The sequence below is a fragment of the Falco cherrug genome, chromosome 4 (genome assembly GCF_023634085.1).
Source record: "Falco cherrug isolate bFalChe1 chromosome 4, bFalChe1.pri, whole genome shotgun sequence".
NCBI lineage: Eukaryota > Metazoa > Chordata > Aves > Falconiformes > Falconidae > Falco > Falco cherrug.
In genome coordinates, this window is record NC_073700.1 from 764,610 (window position 1) to 784,383 (window position 19,774).

The window sequence follows — 19,774 nt, forward strand, 5'->3', positions numbered from 1 at the left end:
TAGTATGATATAAGACAAACTCTGTAACGTATTTTAATTACTCCTGTGTTAAACGTGAATGCATATTCTGTTTAGATAAGGACAATCATGTCTGCAGTAACTTAACCATAAGCAGCTCACCACACTTCTGACATTACAGCTCCTGTACGCAGTGGATGTTCGGTAACATTCAACAGCGTTATTCAGAGTGCTTAGCACTTTCTTTCTGGCTTGACTTGTTCAATTATATAAAGTCTTGAAGCGTGTATTTGCTATTATTTCCATATGGTGCAACACAGCAGTTTAGTGACAAAGACTCAGAATGGCAGCTCAGAAGATTTCTACAAGGGGAGGCCACTTTTCCCTGAAGAGCATTAGTGTTTGGGATCCATGATGTTCACCAGCACTTGGTTCTTGTAGCAGCTCTGACATTTACAGCAGTTTTTAGAATGTAGTTTGATTGCTGAAGTTAATTTAAAAAACTTCTTAACGAAACCTTAAAATCATTTAAATACTCTAATGAAGTAGGCATTGGATTCCCAATTTTGTGGTGGTGGTTTCTGAATGTGCAATCTTTATGACAGAGAAAAATAAAAACAGCTCCAGAAAAAAAACAACCCTGGGGCATATAACCTTCAGAATTTCTCGTTTGTGCTTGCACAATACTGCTGTGCCTTTCCCATGCTTTACAGAGTAGCATGAATATTGAGGTTGGCAGGTGTGAGCTCTGTTAAAGACAGAAAAAAGACAGAAGAAATGGTTGTTTTGCAGCCCTGCATAACAGTCCCTGCTTGCTTTGGTCTGCCTCCTTTGCACATGGGTGATCCTGAATACCTGCTTGCTGCCTGGGAGAACAGTGCCTCTGGCTCCCTTACAGGATGAGGTGTTTGTTCTATGCTACACTTAAGTTACGAATATTTACTAAAGCAATCAAGTATTTATGTAGAGGTGATAGATGACTCATTAAACTGGTGAATGCATGTATCAGAGGAACAGGTGTAAATATATTTGGTAACTTTAAGTTGTGCAAACTTGCATTCCACTGACTCTACAGTAGCATACACTGATTTTTTATCTTTCTGAAGTGGCTCATATGCCCCTCTACTGACTCTTTCTGTCTGAAAATAGGCATTACCAGCAGCAGGGCAGGAAAAATGTTAGGAATAAATACGTAATAATATGTACTATATTTCAAATAAAAGTAATCTGTCATCAATATGACTGTACCTGTTAATGCTATCATTTATATGTCCACAATCAGGGAACATAAATGGCATCATGCCCTTTAAACAAAATGTTTCTTGCACACTACTAGTTCCTTGCCCGTTCCATTCTGTCTGTTATTCCGGTGTCCTCTGCAGAGTGTATATAACCTTGCAAGGTTCTCACCTTGTCTTCCCAAGTTCACCTTCATCTCATATTTGATTTAAGGGGAAAAGTCAACTCAGACATGGTTGTATTTTGGAAAAAAATCTGCTGTGTTTTTTGTGAAGCGGGAAGAGGATCGGCTTAGCTACTGGTCAGCGTAGCAGCAAGAAGAATCCACAAACTGCTGGGGCAGTAGGATGAAAAGGCTGGAAGAATTAACCAACTGTTGTCACTACAGAGCTTTCCTGCTCCCAGAGCACTAGCAGGAGATGAAGAGGTATTTATTATTGACATACATAGGTGAAAATCCCGTTTCTCAAACTCAGCAGCAGTCTATCTCCAACAGATGCAACTCAATGACTTTGTCAGGCTTTGTCCCTTCAGAAAGCTATTTCTGCATGCTGTGGGAGTGCCTCAGGAAGGAAAGTAATGAAGCTATTGTAAATATATATGCCTAAATGAGAATATGAATTAAGGTATGATTGAATAAGTTGTTTTTTCTGAATCAATAATGTACAAATGTGCTTACTTATTGGCCATTCTGTTTGCACTCTACACAGGCAAGCAAAAACCAGCAGCCCCAAACCAAGCAAAGACCCAAACAGATTCAGTGTTGAAACAGAAGTTGCACATGTTAAAAAAATAAATAATGAAGGTTTCCACAGCAACCTAAGTTCTGTAGTGCAAATTGGTGACTTTTGTTCTGTTTTATTATATAATGATAGAACAGATATTCTATAAAAAGTGTTGGGTACAGCTGAAGTTATATTATTAAAAAGTTCAGTGCGGTCCCAAAACTCCACAGCGAGCAGTTTGTTTACCAGGGTTTCTGCCAATGCGGTGTGGAAGGTGCTGGCTCCTGCCTGTGCCTTTGGAAAGGTTCCGCGGGGAGAACAGCCGCTGGTCTGGCAGAATATTCGCAGCCATCAAACATCCCGTTACAGGAAAAGTTCTGAGTTACATGTTCCAGCTTTTAATTTGCTGGGAGGAATTCAAATGTGGGCTTTATGGAAACAGTAGAAATGAAAGACAAACTCAGAGATCAAATCTAAAACCTATTCCACATTTTGGGCAAGTGTTTGTTGTGTGACCTGTATAGATTTTGCCAGGTCCTTAGAAACTTGGGAAGTTAATTTTTTTAAAAAAGGTCACAGTATCGGACAGATTTTGGTCGAGGGGCTGGTGGTGTCACAGTGGGAGGGCTGGGGCGCTCCCATCCCTCCTGCCCATGCCAGCCTCATGCCACCGCTGCGCACTTAGTGAACACCTCGTTCCTCCGTTTGCAAAACGCGGATAACTTATCACAGCAATGGGAAGAGGTTTCCATAAAGGTGCGGGGTGGGATACACACCTGAATGTCCCGCAGAGCGCTCGGAGCGGGGCCTGCATGCAGCCAGGGAACACAGACCGGAACGTTCTTCCCTTCGCGCGGCCACCATCGGCATTTGCCTGGTTTGTGAACCCAGCGCTGCCTGGCCGCTGCGGGCGGGGGACACCGGGGGCGGGTCACTGGGAGGGGGTGTCACCGGGGCTACCCCCCCACACCCCCCCTGCGGCGGCGGCGGCGCTTTTCCCGGGAGGAACCTCGGCCCAGCCGGTGTCAGACAACAGAGGCCCTGCCCAGGCCGCTGGGGGCGGGGGAGGCGCAGGGGGGCTGCCGGGGCCGCGGGACCCCCAGGCTCATGTGAGCGGCAGCAGCGGTAACGGGGGCGCGGTAACGGGGGGTTCGCGCTCGCCCCGGTGCTTGGGCACGCGGCCGGCCGAGCCCTTCCCTGCCCTGCCCTTCCCTTCCCCGCCCCGCCCCGCCCGCCGCCGCCCCCGCGCCTCGCGCCCGCGCGCGCCTCGTGCGGCCGCGCGGGGCTGGGGGGCGGTGCGGACCGCGCATGCGCGCGGGGCCCGGCGGGAGGGGGAGGGGGGGCGCGGCAGCCCGAGTCCTTCGGCGGCGGCGGCGGTAGGAGCAGCGGCGGTGGTGGCGGGGCCGGGGCCCGCCGAGGCGGCAGGGCGGGAGCCCGCGGGGCCGCGCTAGGGGAGGCGCGGGGCCGGCGGACGCCGCCGGGCGCTGCGGGAGCGGCGGCTGTTGCTGCCCAGGCGGGGGGGGGGGGGGGGCGCCTCCCCCCGCCCCCGGCGAGCGACCCTCGGCGCAGCCCGGCCGGAGCATCAGGCGGGGGCTGCCGGCGCGGCGGCCCCGCTGGGGCAGGAGGAGAAGCCGTCCCCGCTCCATGCGCGGCGCTCGCCCGCCTCGCTCTGCCCAGGGGACCCGCGGCCGCGGCCGGCAGCCGCCGCAGCAGCATGTGGAGCCCGACCGAGGAGGAGAAATACGGCGTGGGTAGGTGCTGCCCGACCGAGGAGGAGAAATACGGCGTGGGTAGGTGCTGCCGGCCCCCCGCGGCTCTGCGCAGCGGCCGGGCCCGGGGCCTGGGGGCCGCTCCGCGCTCCTCCCGGCCGCCGCTGCCGCTCCGCGGGGGCGGCTATGGTCGCTGCCGGCAGGTGGGCGGTGGGGGGCGGCGGGGCGGGCGGGCGCCGCCCCCGGGGGCTGTGGGGGTGCCCGAGGCCGAGCTACCCGCCCCCCCCCCGGCCCGCGGGGCCCTGCTGTGGGTCGCTCCCCCGAGTTTCCGCGGCGCGGCGGGAGCAGCAGCCCGGGGGGGGCGCCCGGGCCCGGCGGCCAAATCATCGGGGAACGGGCCCTGAGCCCTTAATCTCCTTACGGCGCGGCCCCCTTTCCCCCGTCTAATCTGTGGTTTGCGGTGATCTTGTTTGTGTGGAGTTTGGGGAGGGGGATCGGTTCTGGCGCCGTGTCATTAGGGGGCGTCGCTGCCGCACCTGTGCGGGGCCCGGGGGGCGGGGGGCAGCGGGGTGCGGGGCGCTGCGTGGGGCGCCGCGTTGCGTTGCGGTCGCCCGCAGCCGGGTCCCGCCGGTGCCGGTTTCGCCGTGGGCCGTCGGTCGGTGTTGGTGCCCCCCGGAGCCGTTCGCTGACCCGAGGCACTAGCTGCGCTGCCCTTGCTGGGTCTGGGGGTTTCGTGTATCCTCGTCTCGGGCGGCAGCAGGGACGCGGTGTCTTAACAAAACGGAAGGGAGACCCGGACTTTCTTTTACTTGCACTTTTTGCTTAATTTTTTTAAACTGTTGATTTTTATAACAGAAGTAGGTAGCATCTGCCCTGATTAGGCACCTAAATGCTTTCTATAAATGCTTTTGTAGTTTTCGATTGCTTATATTGATTTTTAACTTTCACAGTGTGTAGAGATGATCAATTTCTGCAAATATTTTTAAAAAATATAAACAAACTTGCTATAAAGATCTGTTAACCTGTACTGTTAGTGAATTTTGACGGTTGACTTGTGAGCAGTTAAAAACCTAATGCTGCTAATACCTACAACACGCTTTGAGCACATAGTCGACAACAAAATATGTTGGTGCTTTTTGTTGATTTTCCATCTTGTGCAACAAATATTCTGCTGGGTATGTTCCGCATACCTTCCTAATGAATAGAAGAAATAAAGGGGAGTTCACTTTTGTTTAAAAAAAAAAAAAAACAAACTTAAATATGGTTTGTCAGATGAGAACCTGTAAGCGTAGGGCAGTGTGCGCAAGTGGCATAAAGTAGCCCAGGACAGCCCTTGCAATGCTGTTGCTGTCTTGGTCAGTCACTGGGTATATCAAGCTAACCCGCTTTGTTAACCTCAGCTGGACTTTCAGGGAATACAAAGTACCCAGACTTGCACATACCCCTACCCTTGGTGGAAGACCACCTCTGTTGCCCTAGTGCTAAACTTGCCACTGCAATGGCTGAAAGGTGCTTTTTTTAAAAAAAATTACTCATTTTTCAAGTCTTGTTTGTTTTCCTCTCTTCCTTTTACATAGTCATTTTTATTTGCCATGTTGCAGGGTTTGATATTCAGAGTTTTGTTTGTGTCTGGCCCATGTTCTCGAATAAGAAAATATGCATGTATGCTACCTGAATCAAAAAGTAGGTGAACTAATTTTTTCTTTTACTCAGATGTATAATCTCTGTTCGGGTTGTAAACAAGTCTAAAAGAGGCATCCAGCCAGAAGAGAGAGTAGTGAATGAAGTGTTATTTCAGTAAATATTCTGTAGTCTTAAGAATATTTCTGTGATGTTGATTTTTCATTTTCATGTAGGTAGGTCTGAGATACTGGCTAAATCTTAAGAATTTTGGTGATCTTTAGGCAAGTTTTTTTAATTTTTTTTTTTTATTATTCTTGGGTAGCTTTAATTACTTTTCCTGTAATTGAAATTGGTTGATAATCCTCCAGAGAGGGAGAATAGCTGAAAGATGCTGCTTGTGCCTGGAGTTTAGTTACTATAAGTGGGGAAAGGAGTACAGGTTTTGCAAAAGTGGATCTGTCATTGTTTGCTGGAGTGGTCAATTTTGTGCATTTTGGAGAAACTAATCTATAGAAGGTGTAAACCTAAGGTTTTACTGTTAGAAGGTGCACTAGCAAAAAAAAAAAAGAGTGGGCAGGAGGTGATTTACACACCCCACCCCCCCCCCCCAGTGTAATTCCTGATTTCACAAATAAAGTAATATATGCAAAAATAATTTTCTGGTCATGAGTTGCTGGTATAAGCTTATGCCTTGGGCTTCAGTAGTTTGTTTTTATTTTGACCACTGTCCATCACAAAAAAGCCTTGTGTGTTTTCTCTGTGCTCTTGTTAAACCATGAAAAGTTTTTGATTTGACTTTAGATTAAGGCTATAGACTTTACGTCCCTGTTGATGTAAGTGGGGTGGGAAAAAAAATCCAGTTATTTCTGCAACTGGAATACCACAAAGAGCTTTCTCATGAAATAGAAAGGTGTGTCTGGGCATCCAGGCCCTGTACATACCTGTTTGTGTGTATCAAGGAGAGTGAAAGTATCCTATGAAGTAGTTAATCCTGATGCTGTTCTTTGTTGAAAGTAAATTGTGATCTGTGTCGTTTTCTTATCTAGGTAGTTGGCTCAGAGATGATGATTTATAGAATCTGTTCCTTCAGAAAGACACCATGTTCCCTCTCCCAGCACGTGGGTATAGAAGGGCTTTTGTATTCCGCACTGGCTTGCAAAGAGTTCAAGACAAAGACATTTCTTACATGCTTGCTGGAGCCCTTTTACAGCTACACAGGCTCCTGACTGCAAGATAACATGTTAAATTTGCTGATGTGACTGTCAGGGGCTTTTTGGCGGTTCTGAAGTGCTCTTTGCTTGTCTAGATGCAACTAAAAGGAAGCTTTCAGTGCTTGCAGTTGTAGGATGCTATGGTATTGCCCAATTCTCATACGAGCCATTGCATACTTCTGCAACAAAGATATTAAAAGATTGCTCAGGATGTTTCTAAATAAATAAGTTAAACATTCTCCTGACAACGCTGAAGTTCTTCCTTGGTTGTATTTCTCAGCTACTATAGCAACTACCTGGTAGCTGTAGCTCCTTTCTGTTCTATTTAGAAATACCTATTTTCAGTGGCTCTAATCCCAACTGTGCTTTTAAAACTGTAGACTTGCTGCTGAAAGGCAAACAGTTCTTCCACAGATGCTTAAGGTGACCAGTTACGAAAACAGTTAGTGAGATTTCTAAACTGATTATCAAAGATAACTAGCTCTCTAGCCCTCTAGTGTTCTAATATTTCTAAAGCAGCCTCTGTTTCTAAGAAAATATTTATTAAAGTGATCTGATTAGTTACATTATCCTTCTAAAGCAAGTATTAAATTATAATGAATTAAAAGGAAAAGCTAAGCAGAGAGAACTCTTTAGTAAATAACTGTTAATTAAAATTTGGCAGATGAATGAGAGCTGATTATGTATTTCATTAGGCTGTCAGTTTCTGCTGCTTTATTTTTGTGCAAGGAGCACGTTTAGGTGGTTCTCAAGAAAGTTTTTGGTGGTGTTTTGTAGTTTTTTAATGTAGTTAATCCTGTACTTTGAACGGCTGACCAAGTTAAATCATGGAGAAGAAGGAAAACCTGCCTGCATAAACAGCACCTGTTCTTAGTTTATTTAAAGAATTAGTGTTAAAATCTGCTGTTTCATTTCAAATGAATTTTTAATCTTTTTTTTTTCACCACTTAATTGGTAATGATGAAAAATAAACCTGTAAGCACAAATACATATAAATAATACTTCCCTTGCTCCTACTAAGAAAGGATGGAACATCATAATGTCCTAGTTGCAGTTCTGTACTGCAGCTTCTGCTTTTTGGTCAGTATCTTGATATTTTTTTGTATTCTCCTCACCAGTAAACCTTGGCTTACACAAATATCCCAATTTGTGTGTTTGGAAAAACAGGACTGCAGAACTTACAAAAAGTCTGCCTTCCCATACCAAGTTCCTTGGCATGCTGCTCTGTTCTTACCTGTTTATGTGTTTATGTAGAAGGCAGCTGGGGGATGGAGTGCCTCGGGCTGACCGCTGTTGCGGTTTCTCTGTTTCACCGAAGCAGCTTGTTACAGGTTTCAAATGAAAAGTTTTGGAGAGCTAGAAGAGAAGGTCCCTCCCCCAGATTAGGAGAAAGTCCATCTTCGGTGACCTGGGAAGCAATATCAGTCATTGCAGCTGGGTTCTGTGTAATGGAATGTCTGTGATACTTCATTTTCTTTTGTGCCTTATTGGCAGAAACTGTAGCTGTCTGGTGGCAGGAGGAGGGTGACTGGGGATGTTCTTCAGTGATCTGTCTTGGAGCCAAAGTGCTGGGGAGGGATGTACTTCTGAACCTTCTGCGTGGTGCTGTTTGGAGAGGTGGTGGTAATACCTGGGGACTTGCTCGTTAGGAAAACTAGATGGTCTGTGGATTGGAGTGATTTTTAGTTCCATTCAATATTTTGCCCCTACAGGCCTTTTTTTGCCCTTAGGGCTTAAGAACGAAGAAAGGAATTTGTCAGTCTGGGGTCATAAAGGAAATGTCTATGTGTTATTTGTCTGAATGAGAAATGAATCATACCTTGCAATGTCTCTGGAAAAGATCAACTCCCAAGACGCACCCAACTGGAAACATTCAGTATAGATAGGAAAGTTTAGTGAGGTGTCATTTAAAGTAGTGGGGAATTTTAGTTTCATCTAGTATAAATCTGTATTTCTGCTGTTGCTGATATCACTTGGAGACTAAATACACTGTTTTGTGGGAAGGTATTAAGGTATTTTGGCTCATTTATCCTAGAAAAGACTAGCCAAAAGACATTGTGGTTACTCTTGTCTGCGGAGCTGGGTGAGAATTAATCTGTAAAATATTACTAGTTTGAGATCATCTCAATCCCACTTGTCCACAAATGCATTTACAGTAGGAATTAGCCAAAACATTTATAAATATGGGAAGAATGAAGTTGAGAAACAGTTTTTCAAATTGCTTGCAAAGGCAAGGAATCAAATGCGTATGTTTAGCAGTTTATTGTGTGGTTTGTATGGGAATGTAGGCGTGATCTTGGAGTGAGAGGTGATAGTATTGTAATATGGGGTTTAACTTTCCATGTTTTGATGCTTTTGAGAGCAAATTTCTCCATTTATTCACAGTTATACTGTATTATGTATTCAGTTAAGACCTTCAGGACTTCAGCTGCTTGCGAGTAGGGTGGGGGCAGAGGTGATTCCTCTCTGACCTTATCTGCAGTGCAGAATGGATTTTATATTCAGACTGATTTCCTGAAGGTGGAAATCTTCAAGTGTCAGGCTTTGTGTCCTCTCCTAACAATACCTCTCATCCAGTAATGAGAGACATTTGATGATGAGAGTTGGCAGTCTCAGGCATACACTTCCTATGGATTTAATGAAAATTGGTGGCTGGGTGGGGAAGAAGGAACTCTAGTACTAGAATTCCTGTGGATGCAGTACAGATAAGCAGCTCCTGACTCGCTGAAAAGAATCAAAAATAAAGTTCTATTGAGATTCTTCCGAACTTTTTTGTTTGGTGGCTGGAGAACGTGAAGGGGAAGTTGTTAATGTGAGCATGGGAGTGAACTGAGGGTACTTTGTAGACAGGGGTGGGGACGGCGAAAAATTAACTTTCATGGAACCTTTGGTGAAGTGGAGGGAACGTGAATGTGAAATATCCATTGGTGGGAAACTACACTTTTCACATTTATTCAAGGAACAAGTTACCTTGCATTCTTTTTTAATGCAGCAGGTACCAATTACAATTAGTAACAGGGTATATGACAAAATACCTTGAATGCTCCTTGCTCTTCGAAAATTTAGATGATTCTTTAGTGTTTCTTACAAATAACAGTATGTGCTTTGGGTATAAATTGTCAAGCGTGTAGGACAGGAAGGGAGAATCTTCAGAGTGAAATTAGTGAGGAAAATTTAAAGTAGTTTCTCTTTTGAACAATTTAAGGCATAGGAAGTTGGTGTGTGAGTATGGAGTGACAGTGCAGGTTGTGGTTTGCAGTTGTAAGGAGGAGGAAGAGGAAAGCTGCTATTGCTATTAATCCTTCTGAAGGTAGCGTTGTTGGTTTGCAGTCAATGGCATAGCTCAGCAGGACATGAACCTCACTAACTTGCAGAGCCTTTCTTTCCAGAAAGAAATTTTGTGCTTAAAAAGTCAGACTCCCGATGATAAACATCAGGGAAACACGTAAGAACCATTACCAGAACTTGTGGTGTAGAAAATTCTCTACCACATATTTGGTGGCATTTAAAAGCCCACAAAAAGGGGATAATTGGGAAGAGTTCTTTGTCTTCATATGCACAGTGACACCGTAGATAGGAATAATTGTTTAACATATTAATCAGAAAAGCTTTTGGAAGTTGGCTATTACATGGAAGAACTGTAAATGCCTGATGATCTCCAACAACTGGTGTTACTGGTGGCCATACATGTTTCATAGATTGGTTCTTTTGAGAAATGGAAGCTTTTTTCAGACATGGATGTGAAAACACTAACCAAAGAATAGAAAGTCTTTGGAAGATCATTCAGCTGTTTAAGAGCCTGGTGCAACTTTTCCTCCTGTTTCAGAGAATTTTTTGTTAACTTGTGTAGTGAATTAAGTTTATTGTGATCTCCTCTCAGCTGTGATGTTCTGAGGGAAGCGGCTAAAGGAAGCATACAGCAGGATCTTGGTTCAAAAGCAATTGCAATTGACAGCAGCTTTCCACTGGTTGCTTTTAAGTCATGAGTCAGCCTTAATATCACTACATTTTATTCTTTGTTCCATTTCAAAATCTGTGTGCTCAGTAAACCTCAAGGCAAAGAGGTTAAATACCTTCCTTAAGTGACTGATGTTAAAATCAAACCTCCATTCAGTTTTTGTGTCTAAATGAACTTTATAATCTCTTCTGAGATCCTGAAAGCATCTCTTAAGGTCTTTTTAGCTATAATTCCTTCCTTTTAGATGTATTTTAGTGTTTGTTTAACTAACAAGTGTTTAATCAAAACTTACTGAAGGTGTTAGGAAGAGTGGTGACTCTGGGTTTGAGCACACACTTTCCAGTATAGCTGTGAGGTGATTTCTTCTTACAAGGGTAAGGCTTCCCTCTTGTTCCACTTTAGCGTCTGACTACGGTTTCTTGAGTCTTTCTGGGTATTCAGCCTTAAGAAAAGCTTATGGCCAGTGGTGCTAGCTAACTCTTGGTGATCAAAACCGGGTCATTCTGCTTTAAAGAGGCAAGCCGATACCAGTCACTTCTGACACAAAAATAAAGATTTGTCTACATGCTGCAATACAAGGAAGCTTATGCACTAAACACTTTTGGTGCTGACGGTAGGTGGGGTGGTGCATTATTTTCTTTATTTTGAATACAAGCCTGTGCACTGTGCAGCATGCTAGAGCATGGTTGGGTGTGCTTTGGCGGGTGGCTCACTGTTCTAGAAATCTCTTGTTTCTGTGTGTTTGAGCAGCAGGGGCCTCTCTCTTCCCTCTAGATGTATTTGGGCATGCGGTGTTTATGCCATCCCTTCCTACACCTGCCCTTTCGGTCTTCCCATCTTGATCAGTGTGTTGGAGAAACCCAGAACTGTAAACAGAAGCCAGCTGAAATTAATATATAACTTTTTTACGGGCCTGTTTGGGTATTGGGTTGCATACGGTCCTTTGTGCTGCTGGGCTCTGTGGCCCACCCGGAGCAGCTGTAAAGGCAGCGGAAAACCTTTCACAGGAGAGTATCACAGTGTTAAATAGTCCCTGTGGGGAGCGATGTGTATGTTCCAGTAACTGGCTCTGCACCTGGGAGGATAGGAGGAGATATTTCTATTCCATCCATCTCTTCCTTTGTAGAGAAAAATGCCAGGAGGTGCCGGTGTAAAGTTGTCCACTTTACCTGGGCACGTGCTCACATTTATCTAAGTTTTATATATATATATATATATATTTGGCTGTATTATATACCTGGACAGAGCGTGTAGGTGCAAGTGAGAAGGTGTCAGCTAGTGTGGGATAAATAATTGAGAAATATATGAATTATTGTAAAAAGAAGACTATTGAAAACTGTAGTTTGAACTTTAGTGTCTCTGTGGGTTTTCTCTCTCCCCCAAAGCTCATGAGCTGAACGATTGGCAACTCGATTTTTGGTAGACCAAAGAGGTAATGGTCTTAGTTTCACTGCACTGAGCGAAGCAGGATCAGCGTGTTTGTGAGATGATCTTGCCCTCGTACCTGCCATCATGTACCACACGGGACGGCGCTGCCTGCACGCCTGCCTGTGACGGGTGACCCGCCTGTGTGCCTCGGCTTGTGTTGAAGGTGACACTGGCTGGCTGCTGCCTCGCAGTGGCTTGTTGGTGTGGGCAGAGCTGGCCCGTGGCACAGGTCGGGCCTGTGGGCTGGTGTGGCAGCTCGGCATCCGCCGGAACATGTGTGCTGCTGGCACTGCCGCCTCGGCACGGTCGCACACCAGCGTCTGCAGCCATCCTGCCTTGGTGCTGGGCTGCAGCCTGCCAGGGTGCACCGACCTGATCGGAGTTACAGACAAAGTCTGTGTGTGTTGGAGTTTTGGATTTTGTTGTGGTGGGTTTGTGTGTGTGTGTGAGTGTTTTTTGTTTGTTTTTGTTTTCCCCCTATAAGTGTTTGGTTATCTCTGTGGTTCGAGGCTTTTACACCAAGGAAGATTGCTTTTGAAGGATTGGTCTTGCAGAAAATGCTTCTCTTTTTGTCTGTGGGCAAGTGGAAGTAGAAAATAGGGGTTTCTCTCTAACTTCTTTCACTGCAGCAAGACCCTGAGCTGCAACTTCTGATCTTGCTGGTTTTTTTCCAATTCTGGAGTGACTATTTCAGATTGCTGGCAAAAGACAGTATGCTTTTAATGGGGGAAAAAAAAAATTTCAACCTGGATGGAGGATGCAATAAGAAAAAGAGGATCTTCCCCAATGTGTCAGATGTACACTATTTTATGCTTTCAAAACATTTGCTTAAGTTGAGATTAGAAGATGTAAAAATTCTTCAGGTCTTACAGGGGAAAAAAGTGTCAGGCAAATATTTAATATTTTGGTATTTTAGCAGCAAATAGTTTACCAAAAAAGTCGGAGTTCTTTTGTGTGGGTTGAAAGGTTTCTTAGCAGTCTTGTAGGCTGCCTTCAGACATCCACAAAAAGTTGTTGTGTGGCAGCTGATTGGCTAAAATACAGAGTTTTCAGCTAAGATGTATTAGCCGGTATACTGATAAATACAGCTCTGTAAGCCTGCCCTGTTCTTCCCTTCCTCCTCCTCACAGGGAGCGTGCAAACTGACCGTAAATGCCAGGGTAACTTCAGCGTGTTGTCACTTAGCAGTTAGATGGGAGGACTAAAGGTCTTACCATAGCCAGTGTGAAATGGGGCAGGTTGTAGAACGCTGTTGGGTGGCACCTGTGTGTTTGCAGTGACTGGGTCAGTGGTGGGCTGCGTGCCTGTACCCCGGTGTGTTGGGGGAAGGGATCATTCCCCCTGACAGGGGGGCTCTGGGGGCTGCATCTGGGGCGCTGTGTCTCCCAGTGCCCAGGGTGAGGGTAGGAGGTGGTGAGGGGGCTGGAGCATGCGGTATCGGGGAGGTTTTGTGAGATCTAGGGTGGCGCAACCTGTAGAAGAGGAGGATAAGAAGGGGTCTCGTTTGCAGTTAACTACTTTTTATGGAGTTAAGGGGAAGATGGAGCCAGATGCTTTCCAGAGTTGTGGCGTGGATGGACGGGCAGTGGTGGCAGATGACGGTGTAGGGGGACACTGATTTCCCCAGGGCATGCGGTGCAGCACAGGAGCAGGTCACCTGGAGAGGTGCTGCAGCTCTGTCCCCCGGATACTCGGCACCGGACTGCTTCTGACCTCATTTCCCAGTGATCAGCAGTGAAGCGTGGCTGCTCGTGGGTCACGTCTGTGGAACACAGCAGTGCGGGACGGCTCCGCGCTCCCTCTGCAAAGCGTGGCTTGCTCAGCGTTTTTCTCCTCTTCCAAGGTTAGATATTGGAAAGAGGGGAAAAGGGTTTCAGAAACTGAAACAGCCTTTGTCGCTGCTTAAAAGGAAGCTGCTGCATTTACTTCCCGTATAATGGGGATGATGTATGGGTGAGGGACTTCTGTGCTGCCAGCAGAAGTTGAATGAACTGGTAGCTGACGGAATAGATGTACAGGAGTGGGATGAGTAACTAGGAGAGGTGCCTGCAAAGCTGGGAGCTCAAAATCAGTTCCTTAATATAGCTGAGGTAGTGGACAGTGCTGTGGACTTCTGATCTGCTCCTTCAAGTCTACCTCTTGCCACCAGGATGTGCAAAAATATTTTAAACAGCTCATGATTTTTGAGCCTAATCTCTATTTTTATCTTAGAGGGTAGGGGAAGGATGCTAGCAGTAATTCACTTTGCTAGTGAATGATCACCTTTCTTCTCAGGCATCTGTTTCTTTTTTTTGCATGAATATTTTCGTAGCGCTGGTATGACTCAGTGGAAGGAGGCGGTGTTGCTAGGCAGCAGTTGGAGCGCTGTGCAGATACCATGTGATGGCAGTAAGCTGCCTTGTGATAACGCACTGGTGGCTGTTCCTGGCTGAGGGTCCGTGCCGCACAAAGCAAGAAGCATCTCTGACAGGAGCAGATGCTGCCTAGCAACTGCCACTGCTCCCCAGCCAGCCCAAATACCTTCGCTCCGGCGCGGTGTAATTCTGGTAACAGGCAAACCCCGAAGTGTAACAGGTTGCTTTCAGTTTTGAAGGATATTTTTGTTCTTCAAGGTTTTGTGTGAAAATTCATGAGGACCATTAAATAAGGTCAAAAACTTCTTGAGCCCTCTTCTAAATCCTGTCTTTTGTTTAAGCCCTACTCTTCGATTGTAATGTTAGGATGGCTTTTAATCAGCTTTCGATAATCTTTTGGGTTTTTTTGCGTGTGTGTGTATTACTTTAGTGCCTGGCAATTCCAGTCGGATTAGAACCCTGTTCCGTGTCATGTGTGCTAGCATGCTCTGCAAGAAATGCCCCTCTCTGCAAAAATCTTGTTTTATTTGGGTAGTTTGGTTTTTTTTTTTTAGAGTGTAATTGGATGTGTTCTCTCCTTCCTACCTAAATTCTTCATACTGTCCATCTTGCTTTAACAGCAGAATGTTTTAGAAGTACTGGTCCTGGCTTTGTTCCCCATTTTCTTTGCAAACGTACTTGCTGAGTGTGGCCTGAACTTGCAAATAAATTAGCATGTCTCAAATTCAATTCTGGCAAATAATTGAAACCCTCACCACAATTAATCATTTAAATACTTGGAAGGTATATTGTGAAAACATTCTTCTAGATATTTGTGGAATAAAATTAAAATGTTTTCATTTTAATTTCCTTGTGATTCTGTTCCCTTGTCAAATATCATCAGAGTCTAACTGTGCAATCTATGAAGCTGCCAGGTTTAATCAAGCGGTTCTACAAAAATTTAATCATTTTGGCCTTTAATTTTGTAATAAAAATGTGAATGTTTTTGTTCCGTCAAACTATTTTTTTGGTCTTTTAAATTATTAAACCCACGACTTTCTTTTTGCAAGAACTGCTCCTTTTTGCTAGAAAAAGGTTTGTAGTTCTGAGAGGAGCTCAGAATGGGAGGCACATGATGGCTTGGAAAGTATTAATTCTTTGCTGCCTGTAGGCGTGATTGTGCAATGCAGTTGCCTCACGAAAAGGTAAAGCTAAATCTTGACCCTTAGCTGTCTTTTCTTCTGTGTGGTAACTTGTGTCAGTGCTGGGTTTTTTCTTGCACAGTCATACTGCTGTGGCTTAGGGACTTTTCCCTGTCTGCCGTATGTAAATACGAAGAATTAACATCTGTCACCCTTGGAAAATAAATTATTAAGAAAAGGTAGCTTGGAAGATTCTACAACTAAATACTGTGGAGTGGAAGAATAGGAACGGGATCTTTGCTCTTTTTATTTTAATAAAATTCTCAGAGGGCATTTGATGCAGGATCTGAACAACTAAAAATGCTTTCTTATATGATGTATAAGTGAAGCGTGGAGTTCTGTGGCGATGTGGATGTTAGAAGATGATGTGGTTAAACATTTGGGTGGCTCTGTAGAAGAAAATGTACAAAAAAACCTATTAAATACATACATAAAATTAATACTAATAAAAATTTCTACTTCAGGAAGTCCCAATCCATAGATGGCTGAAGCTGGGGAAAGCTACATCCTCACCCTATTCTAATACTCTTCCTTCACCTCCTTGTTTTAGCCTCCGTTAGGGAAAAGGTGCTGGATTTAGAGCCATCTTTGGTCTCGCCTTCTACAGTGACTCTGAAGTTATGTTACATGGAGCCTTTATTATCATCTGGGTATTACAGGGAAGAAAATAAAGTTAATCTTATTCAGCTGTTAAAACTAGCTTACAGTGTTTGATGCTAGACACTTTTAATGGATGGTTTAATATGAAAAGCATTTTAAGGAAAGGTATACCCTCATTGTAATGTTGATTTATCCATCTGAAGTAATCATGTTGTATTCTTTATGATTGATTTTGATTAATCTTTGACTCACAGATTGACTTATATTCCATTTCAGCTATTAATAGTGATAACTAGCAGTAGTTGGATACAAAATCCTTTATATAGACTGTGAAATTTAAGAGTTTGTTACATGTGTTTACCCAAAGTAAACCAAATTCTTAGCAGGTGTCAGTTTAAGATACGGTTATGTGTTATAAAGCATAAATTACAGCATCAGAAAACTTCATAACTTTAATATTTGCAGCACAACACAATTGAGTGGCTGCTCGGTGCGATTATAAATTGGTAAGGTATGGAGCTAAGTAGTTTGGTTGTAGAGCAACACAACTGCAGCTGTGCTTCTCCTATGTGTTATCCTTCCCATTGCTTCTGAAATTAGTTTGGTTAAAGATATACTTAGGGCACAATCAATGCATAACCTGAATAACTGCAAGTTGAGTATAGCACAAAGTATTTATAAAAATTAAGTGGCATACTTTAACCTGGACCAGTTGTTCTGAAGATGTCATTTAAAAAATACTGTAACTCACCAGAATTTTAATAAGACAGATAATAATAATAATGAGTTGAGAACTGGAAAAAACTGTCACAAAGGCCAAGAAGATTTGTCTTTTGAAGCCATGAGTAAACAGTTATGTTGCAAGTTTGCAAAATTAGGATTGTTGCAGTGGCAGGAGTTAAAGAACTCTTTTGGGTTTTTTTGTCATATTGTGCAATTAAAAAAGTAAAACAAAACAAAAGCATGTTCACAGCTGATAATATGAAATACTGTGGGTTTTTCCCCCCAAAGTTAACCCATAGAGTTCATTAAATCTTGACCTCACCAATGTCTTGGAATAAAACACATTTTTTTTCTTCTTCTTTAGCATATTGCATCTGTTTCAGCAGCAATGATTAGCGAAACATAATTTAGAGTTGTAGAAGGAAAAGGGTACAATGTAGACATTGAAACCTCTTGAACTGATTTTGTTTCTCAGCCTGCGTTTAAATTAATACTTCCAATATTGATTGATAAGTCTTGGAGGGTGGGGAGGGAAGGGGTAGGGGAAGGTCTCTGTTCCTTTATCAAAATGAACAAATTACTTATTATGGGGTGAGCTGATACTCTCTATTGTAAATAAAATGTTATACAATGTCAAAATATTTTTGTAGGCTTTACTGCAATGTGTAGAAACAGGATGGAAAAAATAGTATATGAGGAGTTATATACCTATGCCAGTTAATTGTGCTGCAAAGTGGTTTTATGTATATGCTAAGAAAAAATGATATTTCAGGGGAATTAGCAGCTAGATGCTGCATGATCTTTATGTGGGTGTATTGTGCTGGACAGCACTCTGACATTTCCCTGTGCTTGTTTTGGGTTTTCCCACTGTTCATGTAAAAAGAGTGACATATTTGTATTACTATGTTTATCATGTAATTGACATTTGAGAAGAAAAATGATCTGTGGAAGCACTGCAACCCAGGTGGGACTGGGTGGGGCAGTTGGGACATAGGAAATTGTGTTAGAAGGAATTAAAAAAGGAAGGTATATTTTAAATTCTACCACAGCAAAAATGAAAGCAGCTCGGTTATTTAGCTGGGCAGCAGAAGGTAGTAATGACACACATGAAACCTAATTTAGCAGTTCCCTAACTGTGAATCGTATTCTCTCTTTTTGCCGTAAGTGTTCAGGTGAGGTCGCAAATCAATAGGCAGCAACAAGCTATCACTTTGGGACAACAGAAGCTCAGGCTGTGATTCCATAATAACAGTGTGGGAGAGATCATAGCAGTCCAGCCACATACCCATCTCATTCAGTGTCCTGCCCCTGTCAGGTGTAGCCGGTGTTTACAGTACAGTAGCACAGCAAGGTAAGTGATGCTTTCCCAAGGCTTAAGTGCTTTCTGGGTCTGGGACTTGCTGAGCCTAAGGTGGTATGCATCCATTAATTTGCTTTATTTGTTTTTGAACCCGACTGACTGATTTTTATGTTATTTTTAATCACCCACAGCATCTCGTGAGGAGTGTCACAGTTCATGCACTGTGTGGGAAAGTACTTGATTAAATAAAGTCCTGAGCTGTTTCATTTGACACTGCTCTGCTTTTTGTACTGGAAGGGATGATTAGCAACTGTTCCCTTTTCAACCTCTCAATTATGCTTTCTGCACCCCTTTCAGCCATCAGTCTTACTAGTAGAGGAGTCCTGTCTTGGTTAATAATTAATCATATAAAACCCCTTATGCAGTCCTTGGTATCTCTCATCTCTCTTCTTTCTATCTTTTCCTATGCTGCTCTGTCCTTTTTGATGAAGAACACATTTTTGACAAAGGGGAAAGGGGAAAACTGGCACATGGGATTCACTGTGAATTTGATACACTGCTGTAGGTAATTGTGTCTTCCTTTTTTCCCCCAACATAGCGTTCTGCCGTGATGTGGTGGTGGTGTGGGGAGGTGGTGGCTGAGCACTGAGCCTATGACAAATGCTCGGAACAACATTCTGGGGTTTCACTCAGCCTGGTAACAGCAAGGGGAGAGACCAGTGTTTTGTGTGTGAGATGAGGATTGTTCATCCCTCATGAAACACCATGTAGATGAACTAAATGGTGTACATCTGCCAGTTCTATTTGCAGTACTTAAGTCCATCTGCAACTGTTTATTACCCTGATATAGCTTGAGTGGCTTCACAAACTTTGTCACTTTTCTAAATGATCAGCTTTTCTGGATCATTTAGAAATACTTTAAACAGAAAAGGCTCTGACAGAGATCCCTTCAGAGCTTGCTGGTCCATCTGTCTTCACTAAGAAAACTGGCTACTACTTCTATTTCATCTCTCTTGGCTAGTTATTTGTCTGTGCAAGTGCCTTCCCACTTTCATCACAGCTCAGTTTCTGCACGAGCTTTTGACAGGGGCTGTTTGGGAACATACGCTGTAAAACCTACTGAATTGTATCAACTGGATCATCTTTGTCCACATGGCAAGTGGCTCTGTTAGGTACCCAGCACCTGAGGACCCAGCGAGCTGTGCACGGAGGCGCTGGCTCTGTCTTACAGTGCCATGTTTACCTGTGTACCCTTACTCTTTTGAAGCAGTTTCTGCTGGCAACGTAAAGTGCAGCTGCTTATGCTGTGTCAAGGCATGTCCATAGGTGAGGAAAACACTTCTGAATCTGTCCTGTCCTGTATCTTCAGCTTTCCAAACTGTTGTTCTCATTCCATATGCTCTTATATGTTATACCCCCCAGTTGCTTCATACTGCCTGCTACAGCTTGAGAGTAACTGCCTATGTGTGAATTCGTTCGTGCCTTTCTCATTAATGAACTAGAGGTGCAGAGGGAGGGTTTATTTTGCTGTGGCCCTCTTTGATGCAGTTCAAGTATGACAGCTAACTGTCACTTGGAGATAATTTCTGGAAGTGGCGCGTGGTGCTTTCTTGGGGCATTCTTCTTTGGCAGAATGCTGGGTTTAACTGCCAGCTGAAATCATGTTTCATGGGGGCGACCTGTGACCCCCTTATAAACCTGAATGATGGCAAGGGGGATTAATATCTGAAAACAGATGTTAAGTATTTCAGCAGTCTGTCCTGGA

At 44.1% G+C, this 19,774-nt stretch overlaps 1 protein-coding gene across 13 annotated transcripts in view; it reads left to right on the forward strand.

Annotated features, from left to right (window-relative positions):
- The first annotated feature begins 3,280 nt into the window (after positions 1–3,280).
- The window catches only part of DOCK3 (dedicator of cytokinesis 3), a 225,395-nt gene continuing 208,901 nt past the window's right edge, over positions 3,281–19,774 (forward strand). For all 13 annotated transcript variants that reach the window (XM_055709450.1, XM_055709457.1, XM_055709451.1 and 10 more), the window contains exon 1: positions 3,281–3,673. In XM_055709450.1, the coding sequence (XP_055565425.1) occupies positions 3,637–3,673 (37 nt within the window). In that variant the 5' untranslated portion in view covers positions 3,281–3,636. The remainder of the gene's footprint in view (positions 3,674–19,774) is intronic.